Genomic DNA, 25,273 nt, shown 5'->3' with positions numbered 1-25,273 from the left:
TGGAAGGAGCTTTTCAAGAGATTTCTAGGGCTGTAATCTCCTGTGATGCAAAACGCTGCCAGAGCCGACAGACTCGAGATTGTTTACTAATTAATTCATTTTAGTTAATTAATTTCAGTGCAAAAATGATTTAATCTAAAGCAAATAGACTTTTATGTTTATTTTTAATTAATGAAGCGGAAGGCTACCAAGGCTACCCAGACGTGGTGTCACATTTGATGTGATAAAGAAATAGTAGAGACAGCAAGTGGCAACCTGATGCCAGTAGATATTGCTAAAGGTTGTTGCGAAGAGGTAGTGTGGGGAGGAACTGGCAACCCGGTGCCAGAAATGAGAGAATGCCTGCAGCACAATAATATTTTGTAACATATTTAGTGATCCTAGATTTATGTGAAATGCTGTATGCCAAAAATATTGGGATCTCCTACTAAATCTGGTTGCATTGTGCAGTATGCAAGCCAGCATGTTTCTCTGGCTATTCTGATACACAGTCCTCTGCACAGTGGAACATATGTCACATAAATCCCATCATGCAAATATAAAAGAAGCTAAGAGAGCACAAACATTTGATAGCTCAATTGACACAAGTTACCTCATTGTTTGGTCCTCTGGTTACTGTATTAACATTAATTAATACATGGAATTTTAGTGAAATTTGGCTATCAATTATAATTAATGATTATCAGGGATTATTTGAATTATTGATTATGATTAATAATAAGATCCCATCTACACTATATCACCTTGGGGCACCACCTTTGAAGAAGGGGAAAACATAACCATTTCACCAAGTCAGTCTCAGAAAAGATACTAATGTGTCAGTTTAGTCAGATTAATAATTATCTTAATAACTACAATCAAAATTACCATAACAGCTATGGTGGTGCTCACACTAACCACTCAGCTTTAAAATCAGACAACAACCAGACAGTTGCAGTCCGCAGAGAGCAACTGGAGCACCTCAGTCCAGAAATCTGCAGCCACCTGAATCCCTTGAGGTTAACGTTATCCACGTGATGTCAGAGCAAGTCAGGATCAAGTCAGACACAGATCTGTCTTCTGCCAGTAATGGGCTAATGGCGTCATCTGGTAGAAAACAGCAAAAAATACACATTTCAAGTGTGGACTTCAGAATGTAAGCATACTTGCATGTAATGCAGGATTCTATGCAGTAATCAAAGTGGGATGCAAAAATGTAGTTTTAATGGGTTAAAGCTGGCAATAGTTCCTGCAAGCGATTTGGATGATAGAGTTATTATATCATATAAAAAGGGCTTAAGTTAAAAACTTAACAAATAGTAAAAATTAATTCCATATGCATCAACACAGCAAAAATGAAAAAAAAAATTAATAGAATGAAATGCTCAAAAATGGCAAAACTGTCCAGAAATAAGAATTTAATTTCTTTTCTCAAGATCACTGGTTATATTGTCATTATCACAAATTAAATCAAATTTTGTAGAAATCATTGGAACTGAAAACTGCAATGATATACAGTTGCATAAAAAAAAATGAATTTCAAAGAAAGGAGCATATATCATAAGATGTAATATCGATCTAAACAATGGGGAAATCTCAGACTAGCTGCTAGATTTGGTTAAACTCAAACTGCCATCCATGTCTCCAACCAACCATTAGTCAATGTGTTGTTATGAAGCAGCTAGCTGGTGTCAAACAGCATCGTAATACAGCTGAACAGTCCAGGACAAAAGAGATTAGGAGATTTTTAGGAGAAACAGAGGCAATGAAGAAAAGATAAGTACAGGAACAATATGGTGGTGATTTCCAGCTCACAATGTTTTTTTTTTATTGCAGTGGTATTGCCAGTAGTAAACTAAAATATGTTTCTGAACAAATTCAAGCCAAGCAAGATGCAATGTAGACTTGTTTCATAGTTTAACAGCATTGCCTATTTGTAACCGTTTAATCGAGGGAGTGAATTTGGTGAGACGCCCCTGAATTGAGAGGGACTGCTACCTCTTGATATCAGTCTAATCTCTTTGTGTCCATGGCTGAATGCAGAACAACAATCCGCAATACAACAATACAATACAACAGCCCACCAACCGCCAGATGAAATGATTTGGTGGACTTTTACTAGCATTAAAGAGGGGGTATCTATGTGCAGGCAAGTTTGACATGGTTCATTTGCATAAACTACCAAAACCATACTTGGGTTTCAGAAATCGTAAAAAAAACACACACACACACACACACACACACACACACACACACACACACACACACACACACTTTGTGTGGCATGTTTTCAATCTTTGATCACAAGCCAAATCAGTCTGTGGTTGCATTACATCTGGAAAATTGTTAGAGAAATGTGTTTTTTTGTTTGTTTGTTTTTTAATTTTTTTATTTACCAGAGTAGTGTTGTACTCAGAAATGGTGGAGGGCGCCAAATTGCACCAAATTTCTACACAATCTTGCTTTAATATACTTGCAGTTTAGGAATTTCAGGTGCACTTGTTAAAGCCAAAGCCGTGTGCTAGGTGTAAGATAATCCAGAGTAGACCTCTGATCTGAGTTGTTTGCCTATCCACTCAAACCCCTCCTCTCAGTGACAGTGACTTAGTCAAAATGTATATGCAGATTAGCCAACTTGTATGCATTTTGGCATCAAAGCACACCAGTACATATTGTCGCTCTAAAGTACGCACAATGCTTGTGACCAATGTTCCCTCTAATTTTTCATGTATCTGGGCATACACACAAGCTCCCTGAGCAAACTGAGGACCACTGTGAGTAACATCAGATATGCACGCTTTATTTTTAAATAAGTAATTTGGTCCACTTAAAAAAAGACAAAAATCTGAAAAATGGGATGTGTAGATGTTATATGTGAGAGTCCTGCTTTGGCCTGGCTGAGGGTCCTGTTCTGGAAGATATGAGACATATACACCTTTCAGACATAACATTTTGCTCACATTAAAACATTCACATTTTGCACAATGACTTGTGCTGTAGCTTGTGATACAGTGCAAATTCCTGTAACACTTTGTCTGTAAAATATCTAATTACACAGTTTTTCTTGGCATTTCTACTACCCATAAATGATCTACTAGTAACAACATTTAATGATTAATATCCATCAAGACAAAATCTTAATAACTATCTCTAGAATATGCACAAATCTGACTTAAATGTTACCTTATTTTTCACGTCTGTCCTTCTCACTTCTCCAATGGTTGTACACTTTGTCCAGGTTGATGGCTTCGTCTGCTTCTTGCTTTGACTTTTATGCGCATCAGCTGGTCCAAATGTGTCACTTCAAGACGATTTCTGGATTTTGATTTGTTGAACTGACAACATTGATGCATTCATTTTGTTGGCAAGTAAAATATTGTCAATGAGAACTTTAACTTGCTCGGGGTCCGATTTTGTTTTGTGTGACAGCTTGTTCCTTTTCCCTCGGTCTTTTGCGCTCTCCCGCAATAATGTACCAATCCCCTGTCCCATCTTGAGTCTTCATACAATTCCGACAGCTTTTAAATGACTTTTCTGCTGAATGTGACGCTTGAGATAGTCCAACTTCCATTCAGTCCACATTTTTCCCTCCGAAAACTCACTTGCTACTTTGGCATCGCTGCATGTTAGGGTGCATCAAATTTGAATGGGAAATTTTAATTTCAAAATATCAATTTGGCTGATGTTGCATTTTGTTCCAATTAACATAAAAATGACTTTTCCAAAGTTTTGAGGAAATCCATTGAGATTTAGGGGTGCCACCTAACACATGAAGTTTTGTGAAATTTCGAAAAATATGCAATTTTTAGTCTAATTGCCAAAAGTTTGACCCAGAAATGTTGAGTACAGTGAACTTTTATACAGTAACATGTTCTATAGGGTTATCAAAGTAAAATTAGTTTGTTTGCCCTTCGGCAACTTGGGCATTTTTTCAGGGTTCAACTTTCAAGATTCTCCATTTATTTGTCCAATAGACAAAATGAATGGAGGTCAATGGGACATGTTCACGTGGTCTTACCCTGAGTTTTGTGCAGCAGTGATGGATGTCGGACACACATATAAAGTTTAATTGACTTTATTGTTAAACACAAAGGGCAATATTGACACACTTGAAAGAACACCCTCTCTAGTGGCTAACTCACTGGCAACTCACAGGGCTTAATGATAAAAGCTGACATTAACTAAACTTCAAACTTAGTTGCTCAGTCAGTGCCAGAGTCCGCTCCACTGTGCAACATCACCAGAGAGAGAAAGAGGAAATGGAACCTGAACTTTGAACCTAGCCAGTGTGTCTCCCCCCAGATATGTCTCCCCCCAAGAGTAACCCTCCTATTCAGGGATTAGCTTGCGTTTGCATTGGTGACATCTTCAACCTTGTAGCCAGTGACACGACACTTGGTCGGCTAAGGATGTCATGTGGAAAGAAGACATTTGTTCCAGTCTTCTTACGCTTGAGGGATGGTTTGCCCTCAGATGGTGGAGAGACTGTGTTAGTATCCTCCTCTGGCTCCTCATCACTTTCTGACACCAAGCTGGACATTGCCGTCATCTCCTCCAGCTCCTTTTCACACCGGGACTGCCTGGCTGCTGCGGCAGCTTCACGCTCCTCTCGTCGCTTAACCTTGAGCTGCCGCTTTTTGTCCAATACACCAAATGTGGCCACTCTGTCGGTCTTCATACTGGCCAAGAAAACTAAGTCTTCCGGGTTATCAATCAGCTTTTCAACATTTGGAGGCCACAGCGGAAATGTGGCATCAAGTCTGCACATCATTTTCTCCAATTGTTTCGCTGCAGCCTCACTGGAGCGCTTGGCCTGGGAGATTTTCCGCAGCTTATTGTTGGCATTGACTAAGTCTACCATCTTGTGGCACGCACGCTTGTCGCTGACCATTGGGTCCAGGACGACCTTAGCTGCCTCAAACTGCGACAACGCTCCATTTGCACCAGGTTTCTTGGCAAGCATGCAGTGTAAGATCTGACGACCAGTTGGCAGCTTGGCGCCTGTGATGATGCCATCCTCACTGGTGATGCTGGGGCCCAGACCAAAGACCAGGCTGCGACTGCTAGTCTGGCAGGGACCAATTGGTGAGTGCAGCATCTTAGGAGAGAAGGATCCTGGGATGGGTTGTGTTGTACAATGCCTGAGAATGAAAAGGATACAAGGGCAAGGACAGTGTTTACAATCATACTTAATATCACTCAATTATGACAAACCATGCTTGATAAGCCTCAAATTTTAGCTGTACATAGTCTAACTTAAGCATTACAATGATAACTTACTGTTACATCACTACTAGAGGAGCTAGCTGTGCTCGCAAATATAATGCCCTATATATATATATATATATATATATATATATATATATATATATATATATATATATATATATATATATATATATATATATATATATATATATATATATATTTAAATATTTAAAATGTTTAACAACTACAATGCTACTGTCAATAAACATCAGACATCAAAACTCTGAATATGATATTGTCTGCTCTAGAATACTGTTGATGTTAAGCTTAATAGCTAACTGTTGCTAGTTAACGTTAGCTAGATGTAATGGGCACCAAATACCTATAAATATGACTACATTTCATTCAAAGTATGTAAATATACAAAGACACAACTATAGATATGTAGTAACATGTAATAAGAGTAGACATAACCAACACAAAAACATAACTCACCTCAGTTTTCTTGAGCTGCAGTCTTTTTACCTCAGAGCTCATGTTTTGCAGAGTAGACCTTTCTCACTCGAAAAAGAAAAAATCTCACCCAATTTCACCGCTTTTTCTTCAATTTGCACATACTCCGACAGCCATTCCATCTTAAATGAACTGCATTTCTTTTTTACTTTGGCTTGGTGAGTGGATGTGTCGCTGCCTGTTCGTTTCGCCATGATACGGGGTTTGTATTAGCATCTTTTAACTCCGCCGCACTGTTGCTTACTGACCTGCTAACCTAACCTGCAAGCTAACCTGCACGGTGCATATAGGTAGGGCACAGATGCAAGCACCGTCAATGCCATGATTGGCTACGCAGGGTAAGTAAACCATATCGTATCATTGGCTGGACACCTGTGACTCACTGAGTGAGAAACAAAAAAACAATATTATTGGGCGAATTAATTAGATTAGATAAGGTCTAATATTAGATATTAATTAATACGTTTATGTTGATTTTGTTTATGCGCTGGATAGGTTTTCTTGTGCGCTGAGAATGTGCGGGCAGTGTGCGATTGCGCATGCGCGCAGATTAGAGGGAACATTGCTTGTGACACTTTGGGAATTTGACCAGTTGTGCGACAGTATTCAAGTCTAATAACAAGAGGCAGCAGCAATAAATCAACAGGCATGTAGCCTGCCGACAACCAGAAGAAGAAGAGCTCAATCAATCAAAGCGCCAGAATCATTTCCCTTGCCTTCACCCACCCACAAAGCAAATATTTGAAAGCAGGGGATGACTGACAAAATGCATAATGTTATGTCGAGTGACTAGCTTGAGTACACAAGTTGACAGCAACACCATGACCTTATCTCTCTTAGTATCCCTCTTCATTCCAGCTGTCTGTTTCCTTCATTTGGATGGAAAATATGAGGTGTAACTCAATTGAAATCAAGTTTTTACACCACAATTATCCTTCCTTAAATACTTATTGGCAAGACAATTGCTTGAAAAAGCATATTTCACTTAATTATAACTTGAATTCCTATGAAAAAAAAAATGAGAATCAGAATTTCCTTTATTTGTGCTGCAAACTGGGAAATTTCTTCATCACAAAAGCCAAAGGACAGTAATATTGTAATAAACAATAATGATGGTATGAAATTAGCAATATAATAAAAAGGTATACATAGGTATAAATAGAAATAGACTCATATACATTGTATGTACTTACTGTTTTACCCCATGTACAGTGTAATTGTAAGCAGTGTGTTATTGAATATATAATAAATACGGGTATGAAAAATTGTCCAGTTAGTGCAAAAGAAGAACATAGTGCACATGTGAGGTCTATTGGGAGCAGTGCTGGTTGTACAGACAGCAGTAGGAAGGAGGGACCTATGATACCTCTCCTTCACACACACTCTGTCACTGAAGGAGCTGTCCAGTGCTGTGATAGTGACCTGCAGGGGGTGGTACTCCTTTACCAACAGTGATGACAGCTTAATCATCATCCTATTCTCTCCTACCACCTGCAGTGGGTTAGAATGCATCTCAGGATGGGGCTGGTCTTCTTGATAAGTTTATCCAGTCTCTTCCTGCCTGGTGCTGAGAGGCTGCTGCTCCAGCAGACTACTCCATAGAAAAAAGCCATATCCTTGTGTAGTCTTTACATACTATTTTCAAACCAAGATTAAATTCAGTATATATATATACCTGCCATATGTTGCCACCCCTCAAAAATTCCTGCCCCCCTCTTGCCACCCCATAAATATTTTTCTAGATCCGCCCCTGCCTAGCGCCTACCGTACAAGCTTGTGAGGACAGTTCTATGATCTGGGGTTGCCTCAGTTAGTCAGGTTTAGGTTCTGCAATGTTATGGGCCCAAAAATGAGGTCAGCTGACGACCTGAATATACTGAATGATCAGGTGTTTCCATCAATGGATTTTTCTTCCCTGATGGCAAAGGCATATTCCAAGATGACAATGCCGCCATTCATCAGGCTCAAATTGTGAAAGAGTGGTTCAGGGAGCATGAGACATCATTTTCACACATGGATTGGCCATCGGAGTCCAGACCTTAAACCAACTGACAATCTTTGGGATGTTAAGACTTACGCAGTGGTGCGACTTTCCCATTATCAACACAAGTATCACAAGGGGAAAAGTAAAGGTGGACCCAAAAGCAGACACACAGGAGACAGGATAGGGGGGATCAAAAGGTGAGCTTTATTTAACCAAAAGCTGAAAGCAACTAAGGCTAAAGCAAAGTACAACCAAAAGCAAAGTTCAAATCAAAATGCAAAACATACCAACAGAGACCAGAGACACGAGAGGAAACAAAGGGCACAGGCACGACAATCGTAAATGTTAACCTTGTTCAATATTTACGATGAAATATCTTCATGTGTGCAGGGAAAGCCGACAACTCCTGAGTCACTACTCCGTGAAATGTGACGTGAAATGCAATGTAGCCAACCAGCTGACTGAGGAACACGGAAGCGGACGTAAAAAAAACAGAGGCAAAATCTAACTTATCCTATGGGGGTGTTTGAATTAGCCATTTTAATGTTTTTAATGGCTTTAATGTTTTCAATCGGCGCTACCATTAACCGTCATACCGGTGGTTAATGCAAGTATTGTGTGTTGTCAGAAAAGCTCACATTGCCTCTTCTATGTCTTCCATGTCTTTCATGCCATTGGTTACTGTAGATCACTTTTGATCACGCAATATTTCTGGCTCAGAGGACTAGATTCTAGATCAGCCGTGAGACAGATCATTTTTATGTATGATCAAAGCTGATTTTTTAATCTGTATGCAACTCTGGATGGAAAATAAATGTTGTGACATTGCATAAGTTTATCAAAACAATTACACGACAAATGCATGCTGTAATCAAAGCATGCGTGACATTAATGAGGTGCCAAAAAGGCCTTGTAGTGGCCCTGATATTTCAACAACATATGAAGTTATTTAAGTGAAACCATGTTTGCCATCATATTCCACATACTTTACACATTTGCAGGTGTTTCAGTGACAATTAGCATTTTCATACCCAAGGAACCTTTTCAGAGTCCCTTTTCATAGTTCTGAAAACCCCCTTTCTTATTGTATTTGCCCTGCAAGAACCAACCATTTTAGACGTTTTGAGAAAATCTAACTCATACTTCAGAGTAGGTACAACTTAAGCATCACAGGAACTTTGCATGATGTAAGTCATGTTGATTGGGTGATCGGGGGTGCCAGCACCAGCAACATGCATGTTTAAAACCCTTAAGTGGCGTTGCTGTGGTTAAAAAGAAATTACAAGGAAAAGCACTCACTATTTGTACAGTGGTGTGTTAATATAATGTTAACACAAACATCTTCTACTGCAGCAGCTTTACATTAAAAGTGTTTAAGTGGCAAAACACATGTTGACTTTTACTTTGAAGCAGGCTAGTTACAGGAAATGCAATGTGTACAGTGAGATCAGCAAGCTTTCCACTAATTAAACAACAAGGAGCTGTTAGATGAAGAGCTACTGGTGGCAGGGGAGGTAACAAGCTCCATTTATTTCATTAACATCAGGTTCCCTTTTAGGACTGGGTTTAAATCTGATATATCATCAAACAGGTGCTTTTGCTTTTTGTTTCAATAACAAATCCCCTGCCATTGTTTTATTCATCAATTGTCTCCTTGTGAGTTAAGTGACACTGTGACTCTTGCTACTCTGTGCCAATACTAGCCTCACTGCTGCATGTAATAGACCGCCTTTTGAAAGCAGTTGCCTGGAAACTCCCGTGTTGGCAGTTCCTCTCAGGTTGTCCATAGAACTGTTTGGTCTGAAAACACCCAATGTTTCCTCTGTCAATTTGTGATGTGTTCAGTTTGCTTAGTGTTACAGTCCCAAATGAACATAGCATATGTTTAGTATGACAATTCTTATCTCTTTTATTGTCTTTTTTCCTCCACTTTTTACAGAATTTCACCAAACCAGGTGAACAGGAAGCAGTACGCTGTGATACCCGAGCTAAGTTGATAGGGAGAAGCTGCGAGGAGGATGAAATCATCTCCCCTAAGAACAGTCTGACAATTGTCAAGGAAGATCCTCTGTCATTGTCATTCATCCAGCAAGAACCTGTCCAGCTGAGACCACAGAAGATTAGTCTGAGACTGCGACCTGGTTAGTTGCATTGGTTAATGCTGAGTTCTGATAGTTGAGTTCGGTATCTGGAGTAAAGCCAGAGCAGTTGTGCTCCAAGGTCATTATTTTGATTTGTGAAGGAATGGGCAGGGCAAAATAAATTCTGAAAATCCTACTATGTTTTCATGTTTCTCAACACCATCATTATGATGTTGAATTTTCAATGGTTTGTTTCTCCTCTGTGTTTACAGGGCTTTCTACTACTTTCAATGTTTTTTTTAAAAGAGTTCAGGGTTATCCAGTTGATCTCTATTACCTGATGGACCTGTCTTACTCCATGAAAGATGACTTGGAAAATGTCAAAGAACTTGGAAAAGATCTTTTCGCAGCTCTGAAAAGCATCACTGAACATGGACAAATAGGTAACAATGTTGCAGTCTTAGTCTGATCATCTTTGCCAATACTAATCATTTGATATACTTAGAAAACAGCCACAATTTATATAATAATTATCTTGCACATATGATTTATAAGTGAATACCTACTGGTTACCAATTTATTTATTTTTTTTATTTTTTATTTTTTGTCAAACAAAACCTTTGGCTAAGTCAAGGGAAGTTTGTTTGTATTGCACAGTTAAGACACAAGGCGATTCAAAGTGCTTTACAGGATCATAAAAATGGCATTAAAATACATTAAAAATTGCATATGAAGAACAGTTAAAAACAACTAAGAATACGTCCAGAAACAAAAAAATTAAAACAAGGTAAGAGAAAGGGAAGTAGGTTGAAAAGAAAAAGGTTTAAAAGATACCAGACTAGAAAATAAAAGTCACAGTGCATTTAAAAGCTTTAAAATTGCTTCACCGAAAAGCAGTGGCAAACAGAAAGGTCTTCAACCTAAGGCCTGAGATATACTGCATATGATCACTGCCCCTGTATTTTGCATCAAATTGGAATGTTGATTGTGCACATCCTCAGAAATTAACACCACAAGTACAGCAGGAACAGTGTAGGGGCAGCAAGGGGAAGGGGAAGTACAGTACCTTTTTTCTAAAGCATTGGGTGACAGCAAGCCACCAAACTGACTGATAGTTATGATAGACTTGGCGCATTTTTTAAAATACTAGTGTTTTTTTCTCATCATCAATTTCTCACATTGGCAGGACGAGGAAAACATACTTACCTTGATATGTTGGCTTGTAATTTGCCTAGAAGTCTATTGAAAAATAGCTTCTGTTCTTTAGCAGTCACATTTTTTATGTAGTTTAGAGTTGTGTTTTACAATCATAAATAGGCCTACATGATTGCAACGAATGCTGTCTGGTGATGTCTTGATTTTAAAATATTGATTTTAAACTGCATCCCAGCAGCTTGGTTAAAACAGCTGATCATCATAGTCATGACAGAAGCAAACACATGTCATACTTATTCAGATGTCTGCCAACTGAAACAAAAACATATGTAATGGAAACATATATGGGAAATTATGAGGTATTAGAAACTATTCAGGTGACCACAGACTCAGGCTTTACAGAGAATCAGATTCTGTGTAAATTGAACATTATTCCCTGCCATTATTTCAGTTACCATATAATCACCTTTGTAAACATCTCAATGGTCTGAAATGCTTGATCAACCTTTCATGAAGAGCTACCTCAAAGAAGGCAGTACACGAAATATGAACTAATTACCATTTCTACAACTATAGGGTTTGGTGCCTTTGTTGATAAGACGGTCCTTCCTTACACTAACACCAATGAGAAGAAACTCCAGAGGCCATGTGATGAGGCTGACCAACAGTGTCAGGCTGCCTTTGGCTACAGACATGTGCTTAGTATGACAAACAGCGAGCTGGAGTTCAAAAGAAAAGTGACCGAGCAGTCAATTTCTGGGAACTTGGACTCTCCTGAAGGAAGTCTCGATGCCATGATGCAGGCTGCTGTATGTGGGGTAAGGACATAACAATAGTGAATTCTATGTATTGTGAGTAACACAAAGACATCAAGTATGGGTTTATTAATAGAAAACAATGAAACAAAAATACTCAGTTTGGGACCATTCAACAACGTTACCATAACACTCACTCAAAATGAACACAGGCTATGCATTTTAACAGGCTGTCTAAGATGAGCACAATGGCTGTGCCAGCTGTGAGCCCCAGGCTACTGTAATATTGAAGAAAACTTGCCAAAATTACGTTGTCAAGGCTCAGTAAGGCTGGTTTAAGGGGATGATTTCAAATGTTCACCGCATAATAATAAATATAGACCGTAGAGTGTACATAAAATGAGACGCTTTAGTCCAAAGTGACTTATAGTATCTATTACATATATATATTCATACACTGATGGCGTTGGCTGCCTTGCAAGGTGCCGAAGAGCACATTAGTGTCAGTTTGGGATTCAGTATCTTCCCCAAGGACACGTCGACATGCCGACCAGGGGAATCAAACCAGCGACCTTCCGATAACAAGATGCTGGCTGTACGCCTGAACCACAGCCGCCTATATATAATATACACATAGTACTGAGTAAAGAGCCATATGATCTGCTGTCAATAAACACAAGCATCTATATGTATAGTGTATATATAGTGTATATACATCTTCTGAACATCACTAATATCTGCCATGGTGACTGAGACGGAGAGAGAGGTCTGCAGGAATTACTTTTGATCGGGCAAGTTGTAATTGTTCTTGCATGTCAGCTAGCATTAGTCATGTTGCATGCTGTCCTGAGACGACGAACAAATGCAGTTGTTTATAATGCATGCAGCAAGGGCTACAAGGTGATGACGATTATGCACACCATACACATGGGAGAGACAGTGCAAGAAACTATTCTGAAAGGTCACGTTTCACAGCCAGCCATTGGCTGCAACATTTCTGTGTGTCCAAGCCACTTTTGAACTGCTGGGCCTAGCCCTCAATGACCATTGGTTCCTATGCAGAAATGCATTGCAGTGTCAGCAAGACAATCATTCACCAGTGTGTATGCGGCGCGTAAGGCCATACATTTCAAGATGTTGAGCCAATTTGTCAAATTACCCAACATGGCTGAGGCACAGACAATAACTCACCACAGTTCTGTTACAAAGGATTATTTGCTGGACGTAAATCAAGATATCAAATTGTGATAGAAGTGGAAATACTGTCCTTTTGCTTCCCCTATTTAACTGATCTATTCATTCATTTACTTGTTCAAAATAAAATAATCAAATCAAAATCATGTCAGTACAGCCACACAATATGTTTTTAGTCATTTACATAAAAAACACACTGTTTTTGGTAGTAAAATAAGAGTAAAACGTAAAAAAAAAAAAAAAGGGATTCCCAAAAATTAAAGTGGACAAAACAGAATGCCCAAAAGTAAAACGGAATTTGGGAAAAAAAAAAAAATAAAACAGATTTTATAGGGCCCTATAATAAGCCCTGCTGCTCTGTGGCAAACTTAAAGAATGTGTCTCATGAAGCCATGTCAAGGGTTCTTCTCCCCACTTTGGAAAAGTTTCAAAGTAGTCACAAACACATGCATATCAATCAGTTTTTATCTGTTTAGTTCCAATTCACAACAAAAGTCATCACATGACACTTTTCCATGAGCAAGCCCTTGGCGACAGGAAAAAAAGCCTTTTAACAGGCAGAAACCTCGAAGCAGACCCTGACTCATACACAGGGTTGATTATAAGCTTTGTAATACAAGTTGCTTTATATGTGTCTTGATGGCAGAATGGGTAAGGAACATGGCTCATGATTCCATTGTTAGGGGTATAGTATCCTCATCCTCTCACTTCCCAAGAAGAAAATTCCCAACGTGGTTAAAAACTTTTCACATGAATTGGCGGTCGATTGACTATGCTGGTAATGTTTTCCTTTAGGAAACTTTAAGGCAAACAGTAATTTTTACGAGTGTTTCATGAAATAAAACTTTTCTTTTAATTTAGCTTTTGAAATCTTCTTGCTTACATGGCCCCTATCACATATTGTTGTTTAGGACAAAATAGGTTGGAGAAACAGTAGCACTCGGCTGATTGTGCTGACCACTGATGCTGGATTCCATATGGCTGGGGATGGAAAGCTGGCTGGCATACTGGAACCCAATGATGAACATTGCCACATGCAAAACAACCTTTATACCAAGAGCACTGAGATGGTATGTATGGAATTACATGAGGTAATCTTAATTGTCTTTCAGTTACCATGATTTTCATATACGTGATGGGGAGAAGTAAGAAAATAAGACCAAGGTTTTCTTAAATTGAAACTATAACATTTATCTACACTGTTAGATAAATATTTTAAATACATTGAATTAGATATTTTTTCTTAAAAACGCACCATTAGTGAGTTGTGTTCAGTGAATGGCAAGTTGTAGTTATTTAAAAGATGTAACATGAGCATGAGGTATCAAAACTTAATCTAATTTCAATGATTGTTGTTCGCAGGACTACCCCTCTGTTGGACAACTAGCTATGCAGTTAGCAAAAAACAATATTCAGCCTATATTTGCAGTGACAGAGAACGTTGAGATTGTTTACAAGGTAAACAACATTAACTTTTATTTTCTGTTTCTGTATGTGTTTTTATTCATTTATGTTGAACGCATTATATTCATATTCTGATCGTTGTGTTTTTTAATTTTATTTCAGCAACTTCAGCAAATGATTCCAAACTCAGAGGTGGGAGTTCTGTCAAAAAATTCAGATAATGTTGTCAGACTGATTCAAGAGGCCTACCATGTATGTAGTCAATTCACTACGGGCAAATTTTGCTACCTTTCTCCTTTAATGTATGCATGCTTTTCATTAAAACTACACTTTATGACCAATACATTATTCCTCATTCTCAAATATCTAATCCATGACAGAAACTGTCCTCAAAAGTAACTTTGACCCACGGCAATCTCCCTCCCAATGTAAGTGTTGTCTACACCCCTAAATGTGCTTATGCAGGATCAGCAATGGCGAGTGAAGGGGTTTGTGACAAAGTAGTAGCAGGAGAGGAGGTAAGTTCTTTATGCAAGTTTTTATCATTATTTTTTATTTGCATACTAATGATATATGTATAAAATTTTGAATTTTGAGATAAGGTATTATACATTTCATGCTGACATGCTGACGACTTCCAGAGGGGGGTGGCCTTCTCAAAAGCCTCTGAATCAATGCCAAGGAGCAACAGCTCCCAAACAAGCACCCACTGGATGTCTCAGCTACCCACGCACCCATCATTAAAGATGAACCCAAGTCTATGAAGGGTCTTACTTTCCATGTTACACTGACTTCTGAACAAGCAATTAGTATAACAACAATTTTGGATATGTAAAGGACATGGTTACAAGACTCCTGCAAATCCAGAAAACACATGACCCACCAAAATTCTCTTCTCTTGCAATTGTAAAGAGCTGGTCCACCATTCGACAAGCAGCACTGCATCCATGCTGATTCTTATGAATAAGAGGTTCAGCAAAGGTCTTCCCTGAGGAAGACAAAAAACTCAGTGTTAAGGCACCAGAGATGCAGATACTGACTGTTGACTCAAAGTATTTTGGCTGTACATCTAAAACTTTAATTGCTCTCTTCAGATTTATTTTGAAGTCACTGTGACGGTGGCCTCGTGTATGAAGAACACAGCGTCTTTCACTATCAGACCACAGGGCATCAAAGATACATTGACAGTGACCTTATCTACAAACTGTGAGTGTGAATGTGAAGACCCTGAAAAAAGTGACCACCCACACTGCAAAGGCAAGGGAAGAGTCAGTTGTGGTATTTGCAGGTAAGCTCTACACCTCCTACAGAATTACCTTGTCCTCGAGTTGGCATGGACTGGAAGTTCTATTTATTTCTCAAGTTACAACCTGTGTTTGGTAAATTCAGTACATTTTGGTGCATAAAATAAATGTTTTAGGGTTTATAACTGTTAGATATCAATATTATGGCAACAGGAGTAATAACTAATAATCATATTATTACTCAGTATGGCTTATTGTTAAACACGACTGCAAAACTCAGGTCCATGAGAATGAAGAGGGATCCACCTTAATTTAAGACCTAATAGGCTGTTCAAAAGAGTGTCTCGGGAGATGGTTGACTTTGACACCAGATACCACAATCAGTAATCAGTAATGTTCTACCAACAGACAATGTTTGTTCCTTCTAACTGGCTGTAATTTTTCTTACTACCTTAAAGTTTCAGTCATCCATATTAAAGCTAGGGTTGATTAGTTATTGTAGATGCATGTTTTGATATATCTGTAGAACTCTCTCAACATCCTGACACTAATCAATATATGAAATGCTGTAACAAATAAAAAATAAAAGATTTACATAACTGCAGGCCTCTAATAAGCCCATCCAATTTTAATTTGGCCCAAAATGATTGGACAGGCTACCTGTCTGTCTTCCTAAACAGCTGCCAGAGCTCCAGCTAACACAGATGTATTAAAATCTGGGAAAGAGCAGCTGGCACCCAAAGACCACACAGACTGAGGGTAAGTTAAAACAGTGTTTTAATGAAAAGGTTTGTTTGCAAAAAAAAGGGGGAAAAAAGACCATGTGGGGCATGGATACTGATAGAAAAATAATTTTGAGGAGAAGTTAAACAACAACAAAATGTTGTCTGGGCAATTGCTTGCCTCCAGTAAAAGTCTTCCCCAACAACAACGTGAAAAGAGTCTTAAAAGTCTTTATAAAACAGGAGGGTTTAGCTGGTCAGGTCCTCTCTGTCTACTCTTCCCTCTCAGGGATTGTTGCTTTCCGTTAAACAAAAGGGCCATAATCTTGCTATAAACAATTTAATGGCACAGGCGGATCAACCCAAATACATACAAAAAACATGCTTGTCAAACCAACATGCAAAGCAAAACTACAAACAAACAAAGGAGATGAATTGAGATAAGATCAGTCTCATCAGCTCACTCCCATGGCACATAATCATTCTCCAACATCAGGGAACATTCTAATGTTGGCAGTCTTTTAAAACTATGAAGGTAATTTAATTAGCATTATACAACACAGGGTTGCATACATACAGTTATTTATAAACATTAATCCATTTATTCTTATTGCATGTTTTGAATTTGCATGGTGGTAAGCAGCATCAAAATGATTGTGATAATATCTGCAACATCTTTATCTCTTTAAGTTTGTCGTAAGAGAAACATCAAAATGTCCATCCACCTTGACTGTGTGTGAGCTCCACCTCTGTCGTCAATCTCTGTGGGAACAACAGTCTATGATGTCTCTTGTCCAGCCTGAGTCCCATTTGTCCATTTCCTTTTCCTGCATTGAAAAATTAGCCAGAGGCCTGCTAGATTAGTGTGGCTCTTATTCTGACTCTCTTCATGCCTGGGGTGGACGGGCTGGTCAGGATGGAAGACACTGCATGGCATGATAGTGATGCTGCTCTTAATCAGAAACACCTGCTCTAATACTAATGAGGGTATTTCTGCTGTAAGCAGCATGTGTTTCAGCAATGAAACCCCCCCAAAAATGACATTTTAATAAACAAAACTAGCATTATTTGAAGGAGATACCAGCCACCGCATCTTAATGCGCTGCCATTGTCATAGCAAAGTGCGCACTGATCATGCAAATCCCAGAAAACATTAGACCAGACTTAACAGGGCAAAATAGTTGACTTCAGTTTCACCTCAAAATAGAGAGTGAAGAGGTATGTGGTTTTGTTACAGGCGTGGAGTAATTATTCAGGCTGTTGGAAAAAGGTTAAACTATTTGTTCAAGAGTTTCCTAGAGTAGTCACCAATCACTCTAAGAAAGAGGATAAGTGTATAAAACAACATAAATTCACTAGTTAACTCCTTGTTTGTTTAATCTCTACACAAACAGGAAGTGCAAGGGCAACAACTAACTGAATGAGACTGTGGATCACTGAAAAATGAAATGTCTCTCAAAACTGATTTTGGATTTCTATTATGAAATGCATCATAGAAGGAGGGATGCTAGCAAAAAGAGGCATACCCTTTGTTGTGTTTTTGTTACAGTTTATAGTTTTATTTGCCAATTTTATATTTAATTGCTCTCTCTAAACTTATTTCTATTCAGCTGCAATGAAGGCTTCGTTGGTCAATTCTGCGAATGCTCCATTGGCAATAAAGATGAGCACTCCCTGCGAGCATCATGTCGGAGGCAAAATGGCACCGAGTGTGAGGGTCAAGGAGATTGTGTGTGTGGCAGGTGCCAGTGCCATACCACAGAGAGTGGAAGCAGTTACCATGGTGACTTCTGCGAATGTGATGATGAACATTGTGAGAAGTCCCACAATAAACTATGTGGAGGTAGAGTATCAGTCATTTTCATTTAATCTGCATTTTAAATTGTCAAAGCCAAATAATATTGTGAAATACAGCCGCAAGCGGCAATCTGCGGGTTCTTACCACTTTGGCCCCAAACTGGCCACCCTGACCCTCATCCCCCACAGGTGATGACATTAGCCACCGTGTTCCTCAAAGATCTGTGCAACACATACCCAGGATAAGCCCCAGATTTCTCCAAATTGGGTTTTCAGCTACATGCTAATGGCATTTGTGTTATACTTTCACATAGAGACTTTATTTGAACTTTGAAATATAAATTCAAATTTTGTACTTCAAAGATTCAATAGGTATTATAATGTTTAACCCTTTAAAGCCTGACACATCAAAAAAATGCCAGAAAACTCAAATTTTTTGGAACTGATATGTTTCTAAAACCTTTTAACAAAATCAGTTAAAGTTAAAATTAAGGTATACGCCTGATGCTCTGGGTGCGAGGGGGGTGTAAGGTTTTTCACATTCACTCATGTACACAGCAACGTGTGCCTGTAATCTGCCCCTAAGGGATGAGCTCAAAATGTTTTCGTGGGTGTATTCCAAGATATGATGATGTCAACCGAGTTTCATGTCAATTGGAAAAATGGTTAATGATTTGGGGACAATATTCACTAAGCCCCACCCTTTGCAAGGATATTTTGCTTGACGGTGGCCATGTTTTTTGACCAATCATGCTCATTGATAAAATAAATTACTGTCTCAGTCCCCCGATGCCATATTCCAATTTTGGTGTTGATAGCATAAATATTTCAAAAGATCTATTCATTTTACTGTTTTTAATGTTATGCAAATTAGCAAAGTTAGCACAAAAAAAAATAGCAGCCCCCATCTGACGGATTTCGATCAAATTTTTGGAGCAGCATTTGGACATCATTTATACTCAACATACCAAGTTTTGTGTCTCTGGGTCCTTCCAGCTTGCCATAAATTAATAAAACGCAAACAATGACCAAATTTGGTGAAATTCCGTCCAACAGTCTTTGAGATATGCACATGTAGCATTTATATCGCCCCCTATAGGTTGAGCTTCACATGCTTTTGGAGGGAGATTCCCAGTCCAGTTGTGAACGTCCCCACCAAGTTTTGTGACAATAGGGCAAAGGGTGTGGGAGTTATGGACAATCATTTCTAAGCCCCGCCCATTGCGAAGATACATTGGTCTGTGGCGGCCATGTTCTTTGACCAATCTGGCTAATTTATAAATGAAATGTGTCTTTTATTCTCCCATAGCCATATACCAAATGGTGTCATAGAGTCAATTTTTCAAAAGTTCTATTCATTTTACTGTTTTTCAAATTATGCAAATTAGCAAAAAATCTAGTTGGCGGACCTTTATGGTCCAATTGGCTTTTTCGTAGAGCACATCAAGCTGGACTTATGTGTGAAATTTCAAGTCAATCAGACTTGCGGTGTGAGGGGCGTGGCCTTCCCATAAACACATTTTCAAGCCTTAATTACAGCGCCACCATGACTGACTATAGGTTGAGCTCAACATTTTGGTAGGCAGATTCCCAGTCCCGTTGTCAGCCTACCCACTAGGTTTTGTGATGATAGGACAAAGGGTGTGGGAGTTATGGCCAATCATTTATAAGCCCTGCCCATTGCAAAAATACATGGGTCCCTGGCAGCCATGTTTTTTGACCAATCTGGCTCATTTATAGTAGAAATATGTCTTTTCATCCCCCGAAGCTGTATAGCGTATTTGGTGTTGATAGAGTCAATCTTTCAAAAGTTCTATTCATTTTACTGTTTTTATCGTTATGCAAATTAGCAAAAAAAAAATGAAATAGCAGCTTTCGTGGTGCAAGAGGCTTTTTTGTAGAAGACTATCAGGAGGATGTGTATGAAAAATTTCAAGTCAATAGCACTTATGGCTTGGCAGGGAGAGCCTTTCGAAGTTCACACCTTATGTTATAGTGCCCCCAAATGACGGATTGGGATCAAATTTTTGGAGCAGCATTTGGACATCTTTTTTACTCAACTTACCAAGTTTCGTGTCTCTGGGTCCTTCCTGCTCGCCATAAATTAATAAAACGCGAACAATGATGGTTAATGACGAATAGGCCACACCCACTTTCACCTATCAACATGGCACTTAAGATATTAGTCAAGACTCGCCCCTACAGCATGCATACCAAATTTGGTGAAATTCTGTCTGATGGTCTTTGAGCTTTGCATGTGCAGCATGAAAACGAAATTAAATTGACCAAGTCATTACAATTTTACACGTTAGCAGAACTACTGTGACTCAGCGTTCTACATGGAGTAATTAGAGTGACACATACAAACACTGCGTTGCTGGGTGCGAGATGAGAATGAGAACAGCAGCAAGAAGTTTTGAAGGGAGGAGCCACTAATGTCTCGCTGCAAGAGGTGAAGATAAGCAAAACAATTTCATCTCATAAAGTGATTTGTTGCACATAACCGTGTTACTGTTGCTCCTCTGATAAGAAAATCAAGTTTGTAAATGTCTGGTCTGTTTAAATATCTAAGCAAACTCCTCGAAGCAGAAGCAAATATCCGAATGTCAGTATCCTAACTAGTTCTACACAATGTTGTGACATTAAACACATAACTTTATCAGTCTTGGCTGTTGCATTTCAGTAAATAATACATGTATTGAGTGAAGTAATCAACAGTATCTGCCTGTGTTACGTGGAGAGGGATGGTTAAGCCTACTTGTGAAATGAGACGTATGCCTCTATGTTGTTTTTCTTCTTCTAGCAGTCATCATGAAACAAGGAAGGGACATTGCAGTCCAAATGAGAGAAACATATCAAAGTATTTAGAGAACTGAGGAGCAGGAAGAGGGAGAGCCAGAGGAGTTGGTGGAGGTTGGAGAGAAGGCAGGTGATGAAAATGAGGTCACCAGTCCAAGAACGATGTAGAAGTACAGCCCAAGTTGAACATATTCCCAACCAATTTTAATGCGGGATAGGAGATGGCGCTTCAGGCCAGTGGTTCTCAAATGCATACCCCTGCGGGTACGTGAAGGCACTCCAGGGGGTACATGAGATTTTAGAATATATTTAAAAAGTAGCATCCATGCAAAAATTCCTTTAAAAATAATTGACTAATAAATATTTCAGGAAAATATAAGTACAAGTTCATAAAATGAATTTTATATTCAGTAAGATATTCAGTTTCATTATCCTTAAAACTCAGAGTCTCCCCCATACCAGGATGGTTTGACCCAACCTGTCATATTCCACCTAGCATCACCTGGCAGTCACGTGAAAACACAAACAATGGAGTCATGGTTGAAGCGTAGAAGCAATTCTTTTGAGAACACGGAGGGACAAGTGGCAAAGAAGGCCAAACCAGAGCCGGCAAAATTCCGGCTGTATCTTGAGGATGATGTTTTAATTTGATTTACGTCCACAAGTTGCAACCCACCCAAAGCACTGTGTTTTTTCTGTGGGGAGACTAACAGTAGCATGAAGCCAGCACATCTGCAGCATCATCTTAAGACAAAACACGGATGTCATGTTGGTCAGCCACCTGACCTTTTTAAGAGGAAGTTGTCTGAATTCAGATCCTCTCAGACATGATGCGGATATTGTAGAGTAGATAGAATAGGAACATACATTGTCGAACAAGTTGTGGGAAAACTTGGTGACTATTTTTCACTCCAGGTGGATGAATCCACAGATGTCAGTGGAAATGCGAAACTTGTTGCTTTTGTGAGGTATGTTGATACTGACGACATTTATGAGCAGATACTATTCTGCAAAAGTTTGTGGGGGAAAACAACAGGAGAGGACATTCTGATGTTGTCAGTGCCGCTTTCTGTGAAAATGGTTTGAGCTGGAAATCCTGCAGCAGCATCTGTACAGACGCAGCAGCATCAATGACGGGCAGCACAAAAGGATAATAGCAAGATAGACAAAAGCGCGCATTAAAAAAAACCCCGACGTGATGTGGACTCACTGCACCATACACAGGGAGGCATTGGCGTCCAAGAAAATGAGCCCCGTCTTACACAATGTATTGAACAGCAGCAAAGTGATCAACGTCATTAAGTCACGGCTGTCATGACTCCTGTTTGTGTTTGTCTTTGTATTTGGTTTTTGGGTTCTTGTTTATGATTTACATCTTGGTATCATGTCTTGTGTTATGTTTTTTCCTTGTCTTGTGTGTCATGTGTTTGATTTTCCATGCCCTCATGTGTGCAATCTTTAAGTTTCTCTCATGTTCTCCCCTCTGGCTCCCTCTGTCTGTTGTCTTGTTCCCTCCTGGTCTGTTCCTCTGTGCTCCTCCCCCTCATTATCTCACCTGGCTTCCTTCCTCCTCTCTCCTCACCTGTGCCTCGTCATGTCATTAGTGTCTGTGTATTTAGTCTCTGTGTTTCCCCTCACTCTTTGTCTGGTCATTGTTTTCTGTTAGCTGTCTCCTGTTCCTTGCTCCTGTTCCTTGCTCCTGTTCCTTGCTCCTGTTCCTTGCTCCTGTTCCTTGCTCCTGTCCATGCTCCTGTCCATGCTCCTGTCCATGCTTGGTATGTTTTTGGTTTTGAGTTTTCCATGTTTGATTTGTACTTTGCCTTTTTCTTTTGCACCTTGTTGAACTGTTTTATTTTGCTACTTTGTCTTGATGTTTTGTTGCTACTTTGCCTTGTTGGTTTTGTTTGCTACTTTGCCTTTTGACCTTTTGTCTGCTTTTGGTTTTTTTGGTAACAGCTTTAAATAAAGCTCGCCCTTTGTTCTCCTTATCTTGCCTCCATTAACTGCATTTGGGTCCACCTCCCTCTCCATAGTCTTTCCCCTTTAAAACCCCGACCTGACAACGGCCACTTAATGCATGCCTGTTTCGCCACCTCTGTGAAAATATGGGAGCTGAACACTGATAAAATGTAATGACTGAAATGTGATGGCAACAAAAGCCTATCTGAATTTATCTGACCTATGTTATTTATTAGCCTATAATTGTGTCTCTGCCAGGCTTAAATCTTGTGCTTTGTAGTTGTTGCTTTAGGCCTATTTAAAGTCGGTGCTTTGAGAGTAAATTGTTACTTAGGCTACTTCATTTCCCTTCAGTAATCAGAAGAACACTATGTGTTAACCTGGTCTGACTCACATCTTTAACACAGAAGTACTTAGGCCTATTTATTAAAATATTGGACAGGATGTAGACCATGATGTGTCTGACTATAAAGTTCAGATTTCCTTTGAATGAACTGTGTGTGTGTGTGATGTATAATGTAATTCACAATATTTGGAGCAACACAGAGGAATATGACCTACTCATAGTAGCATATCATAATCCCTCCAACCCCAACGGTGGAGCACACATAGGCGATGGGCTGTTGGTGCAGGGGGGTTGTACTCATAACATTTCTTCAAGGTTGGCAGGTCCTCTGATGCCACCAATGTCATAACTATAAACTTGATTCTTACTTTACTGAATTTTTACACTGTGGGTAAAACATAGCAGCAGGACACCTTCGTCTGTGTAACTTCTTTGACTTGGCGATTGGCTCTGCTGTGGGGTTAGCTAACAGCCATGGTGGGGTCTTTGCTGTGGGGTTTTATAATGGCCCTAGCAGTGGCTCTGCTGTGGGGTTATTTGGGCTTCTATTGCAGAGTTGCCCATGGTTGGCTGGTGGACTGAAGCTGCTTTTGTTTTACTGTTTGATCTTGATGCTTTACTTGATTTTTGACATTTAAGAAATTGTCAAATGTCCATAAAAGTATATCAGCACTCCAACTCTCCTGTTTTCCTTTACAACTTGTAGGAAATGGAAAGTGCAACTGTGGCAAATGCGAATGCTTTCCAGGCTTTGAGGGCTCAGCCTGTCAGTGCAGGACGTCTTCTGAGGGGTGTCGCACACCTAACAACACTGTGTGCTATGGCAGAGGGACCTGCAAGTGTGATCAGTGTGAGTGTAATGAAGGATACCAGCGCCCAAAATGCCATGAATGCCTTGGTTGCCCTGACCCTTGCCAGACCAAATTGTAAGGAGTTCTACTCAGTGTGTACAGTCAAATTATCATCAAACATTTGCTTTAGGATTTGTCATTATTTATTACTATTGCTGTAGTAATGTTGTTGTTGCTCTCAACATTTCTTTCAGGAACTGCATTGAATGCCTTGGCTTTGGTTCAGGTCCCTTTAAAAAAAACTGCACTGTGGCTTGCACCACGAGCATCACTTATGAGATGGTAGATCAGTTCCCCATAGCAAGCAAGCAGTGCCACCAGAAGGACACAGAGGGTTGCTGGATCACATTTAAGCTGGAGCAGCTGGTCGGAGAGGACTACTATAAAGCTGAAATTCTGAAAGAGAGAGGTAAGCTGCTGATGAATTACTTGACTCTTCATGTGTGACAAAAGACCAAAAGAAAATGTTCTTTGTTAGAATGCAGTTTCAGTGGTTGTGCTATTTGAAAACATAAAAGGAGACCAGGAGTCTGCTAGCAGATCTATGACATTGTACTAAGAACCAGACATATAAAATATACTCAAAACTGCCTCTGTGATAGTTCCTGCCACAACAGGTGTCTCCAGCAAAACAAGTGTGGGCCAGGGGCATAAAATGGGGAGGAGGGACACACCTCTATTATCAGCCACCTTGCTCTGACCATGCCCATCTTGGAACCTGACCTTCATGTTTATCCCAACTACACACCTGTCAAGTTTTCCTGACTACAGCTTGCATGGTTGTGAAAAAACATCTGTCCAGAGACAGACACAGAGAGAGTGAACCAATACCAGCTGCACTGGAGTGGACAGGAATGACTGGTACTGGGTTATAGTGACCTGCCATGCTATAATGACCACCCTAGTTGTGGCACCTTTACTCATTTTACCATCTACACATTTAGCCTTCATGTTGATCTCAACTACAAAGAAGTATAGTTTCATTACTGTAACTGCATCGTGTTGAAAAAATCTGTCCACAGACAGACAGACAGATATATAAACACATGGCAAAATACTTAAAATCGCTTCAGTGTTAGTTCCCGTAAAAAAAAAAAAAGGCTTCAAATTTTGTCATGGTGACACACACGCATACCCACTAACAAACTGAAAACATTACCACAACAGTGCATCTAGTACCTCAGACTTTTCAGTCTGGACCAAAGTGGTGGACTGGAAGACATATATTTTTGTTTCAAGAGTGTTATAGCTTATCATTTTGGATATGTATTTAACCTTCCTC

General features: G+C 39.4%; 1 protein-coding gene and 1 long non-coding RNA gene across 3 annotated transcripts in view; one reads left to right on the top strand and one right to left on the bottom strand.

The window, feature by feature from the left end:
* Positions 1 to 25,273, top strand: part of itgb2 (integrin, beta 2) — a 54,924-nt gene that overhangs the window by 25,022 nt on the left and 4,629 nt on the right. For both annotated transcript variants that reach the window (XM_037109121.1, XM_037109120.1), the window contains exons 5-15: positions 9,624 to 9,825; positions 10,038 to 10,208; positions 11,497 to 11,738; positions 13,781 to 13,939; positions 14,232 to 14,327; positions 14,436 to 14,525; positions 14,654 to 14,791; positions 15,368 to 15,561; positions 17,850 to 18,082; positions 23,847 to 24,066; positions 24,186 to 24,400. In XM_037109121.1, coding sequence (XP_036965016.1) covers positions 9,624 to 9,825; positions 10,038 to 10,208; positions 11,497 to 11,738; positions 13,781 to 13,939; positions 14,232 to 14,327; positions 14,436 to 14,525; positions 14,654 to 14,791; positions 15,368 to 15,561; positions 17,850 to 18,082; positions 23,847 to 24,066; positions 24,186 to 24,400 — 1,960 coding nt within the window. The remainder of the gene's footprint in view (positions 1 to 9,623; positions 9,826 to 10,037; positions 10,209 to 11,496; positions 11,739 to 13,780; positions 13,940 to 14,231; positions 14,328 to 14,435; positions 14,526 to 14,653; positions 14,792 to 15,367; positions 15,562 to 17,849; positions 18,083 to 23,846; positions 24,067 to 24,185; positions 24,401 to 25,273) is intronic.
* Positions 7,149 to 25,270, bottom strand: LOC119025507. Its single transcript, XR_005076836.1, has 3 exons — positions 25,016 to 25,270; positions 14,058 to 14,063; positions 7,149 to 7,161 (listed from the first exon to the last, which is right to left on the bottom strand). It is a non-coding gene; the product is annotated as an uncharacterized LOC119025507 (long non-coding RNA).

The sequence above is a fragment of the Acanthopagrus latus genome, chromosome 9 (assembly GCF_904848185.1).
Source record: "Acanthopagrus latus isolate v.2019 chromosome 9, fAcaLat1.1, whole genome shotgun sequence".
Lineage (NCBI taxonomy): Eukaryota > Metazoa > Chordata > Actinopteri > Spariformes > Sparidae > Acanthopagrus > Acanthopagrus latus.
This window is presented reverse-complemented; position numbering and strand designations above follow the sequence as displayed.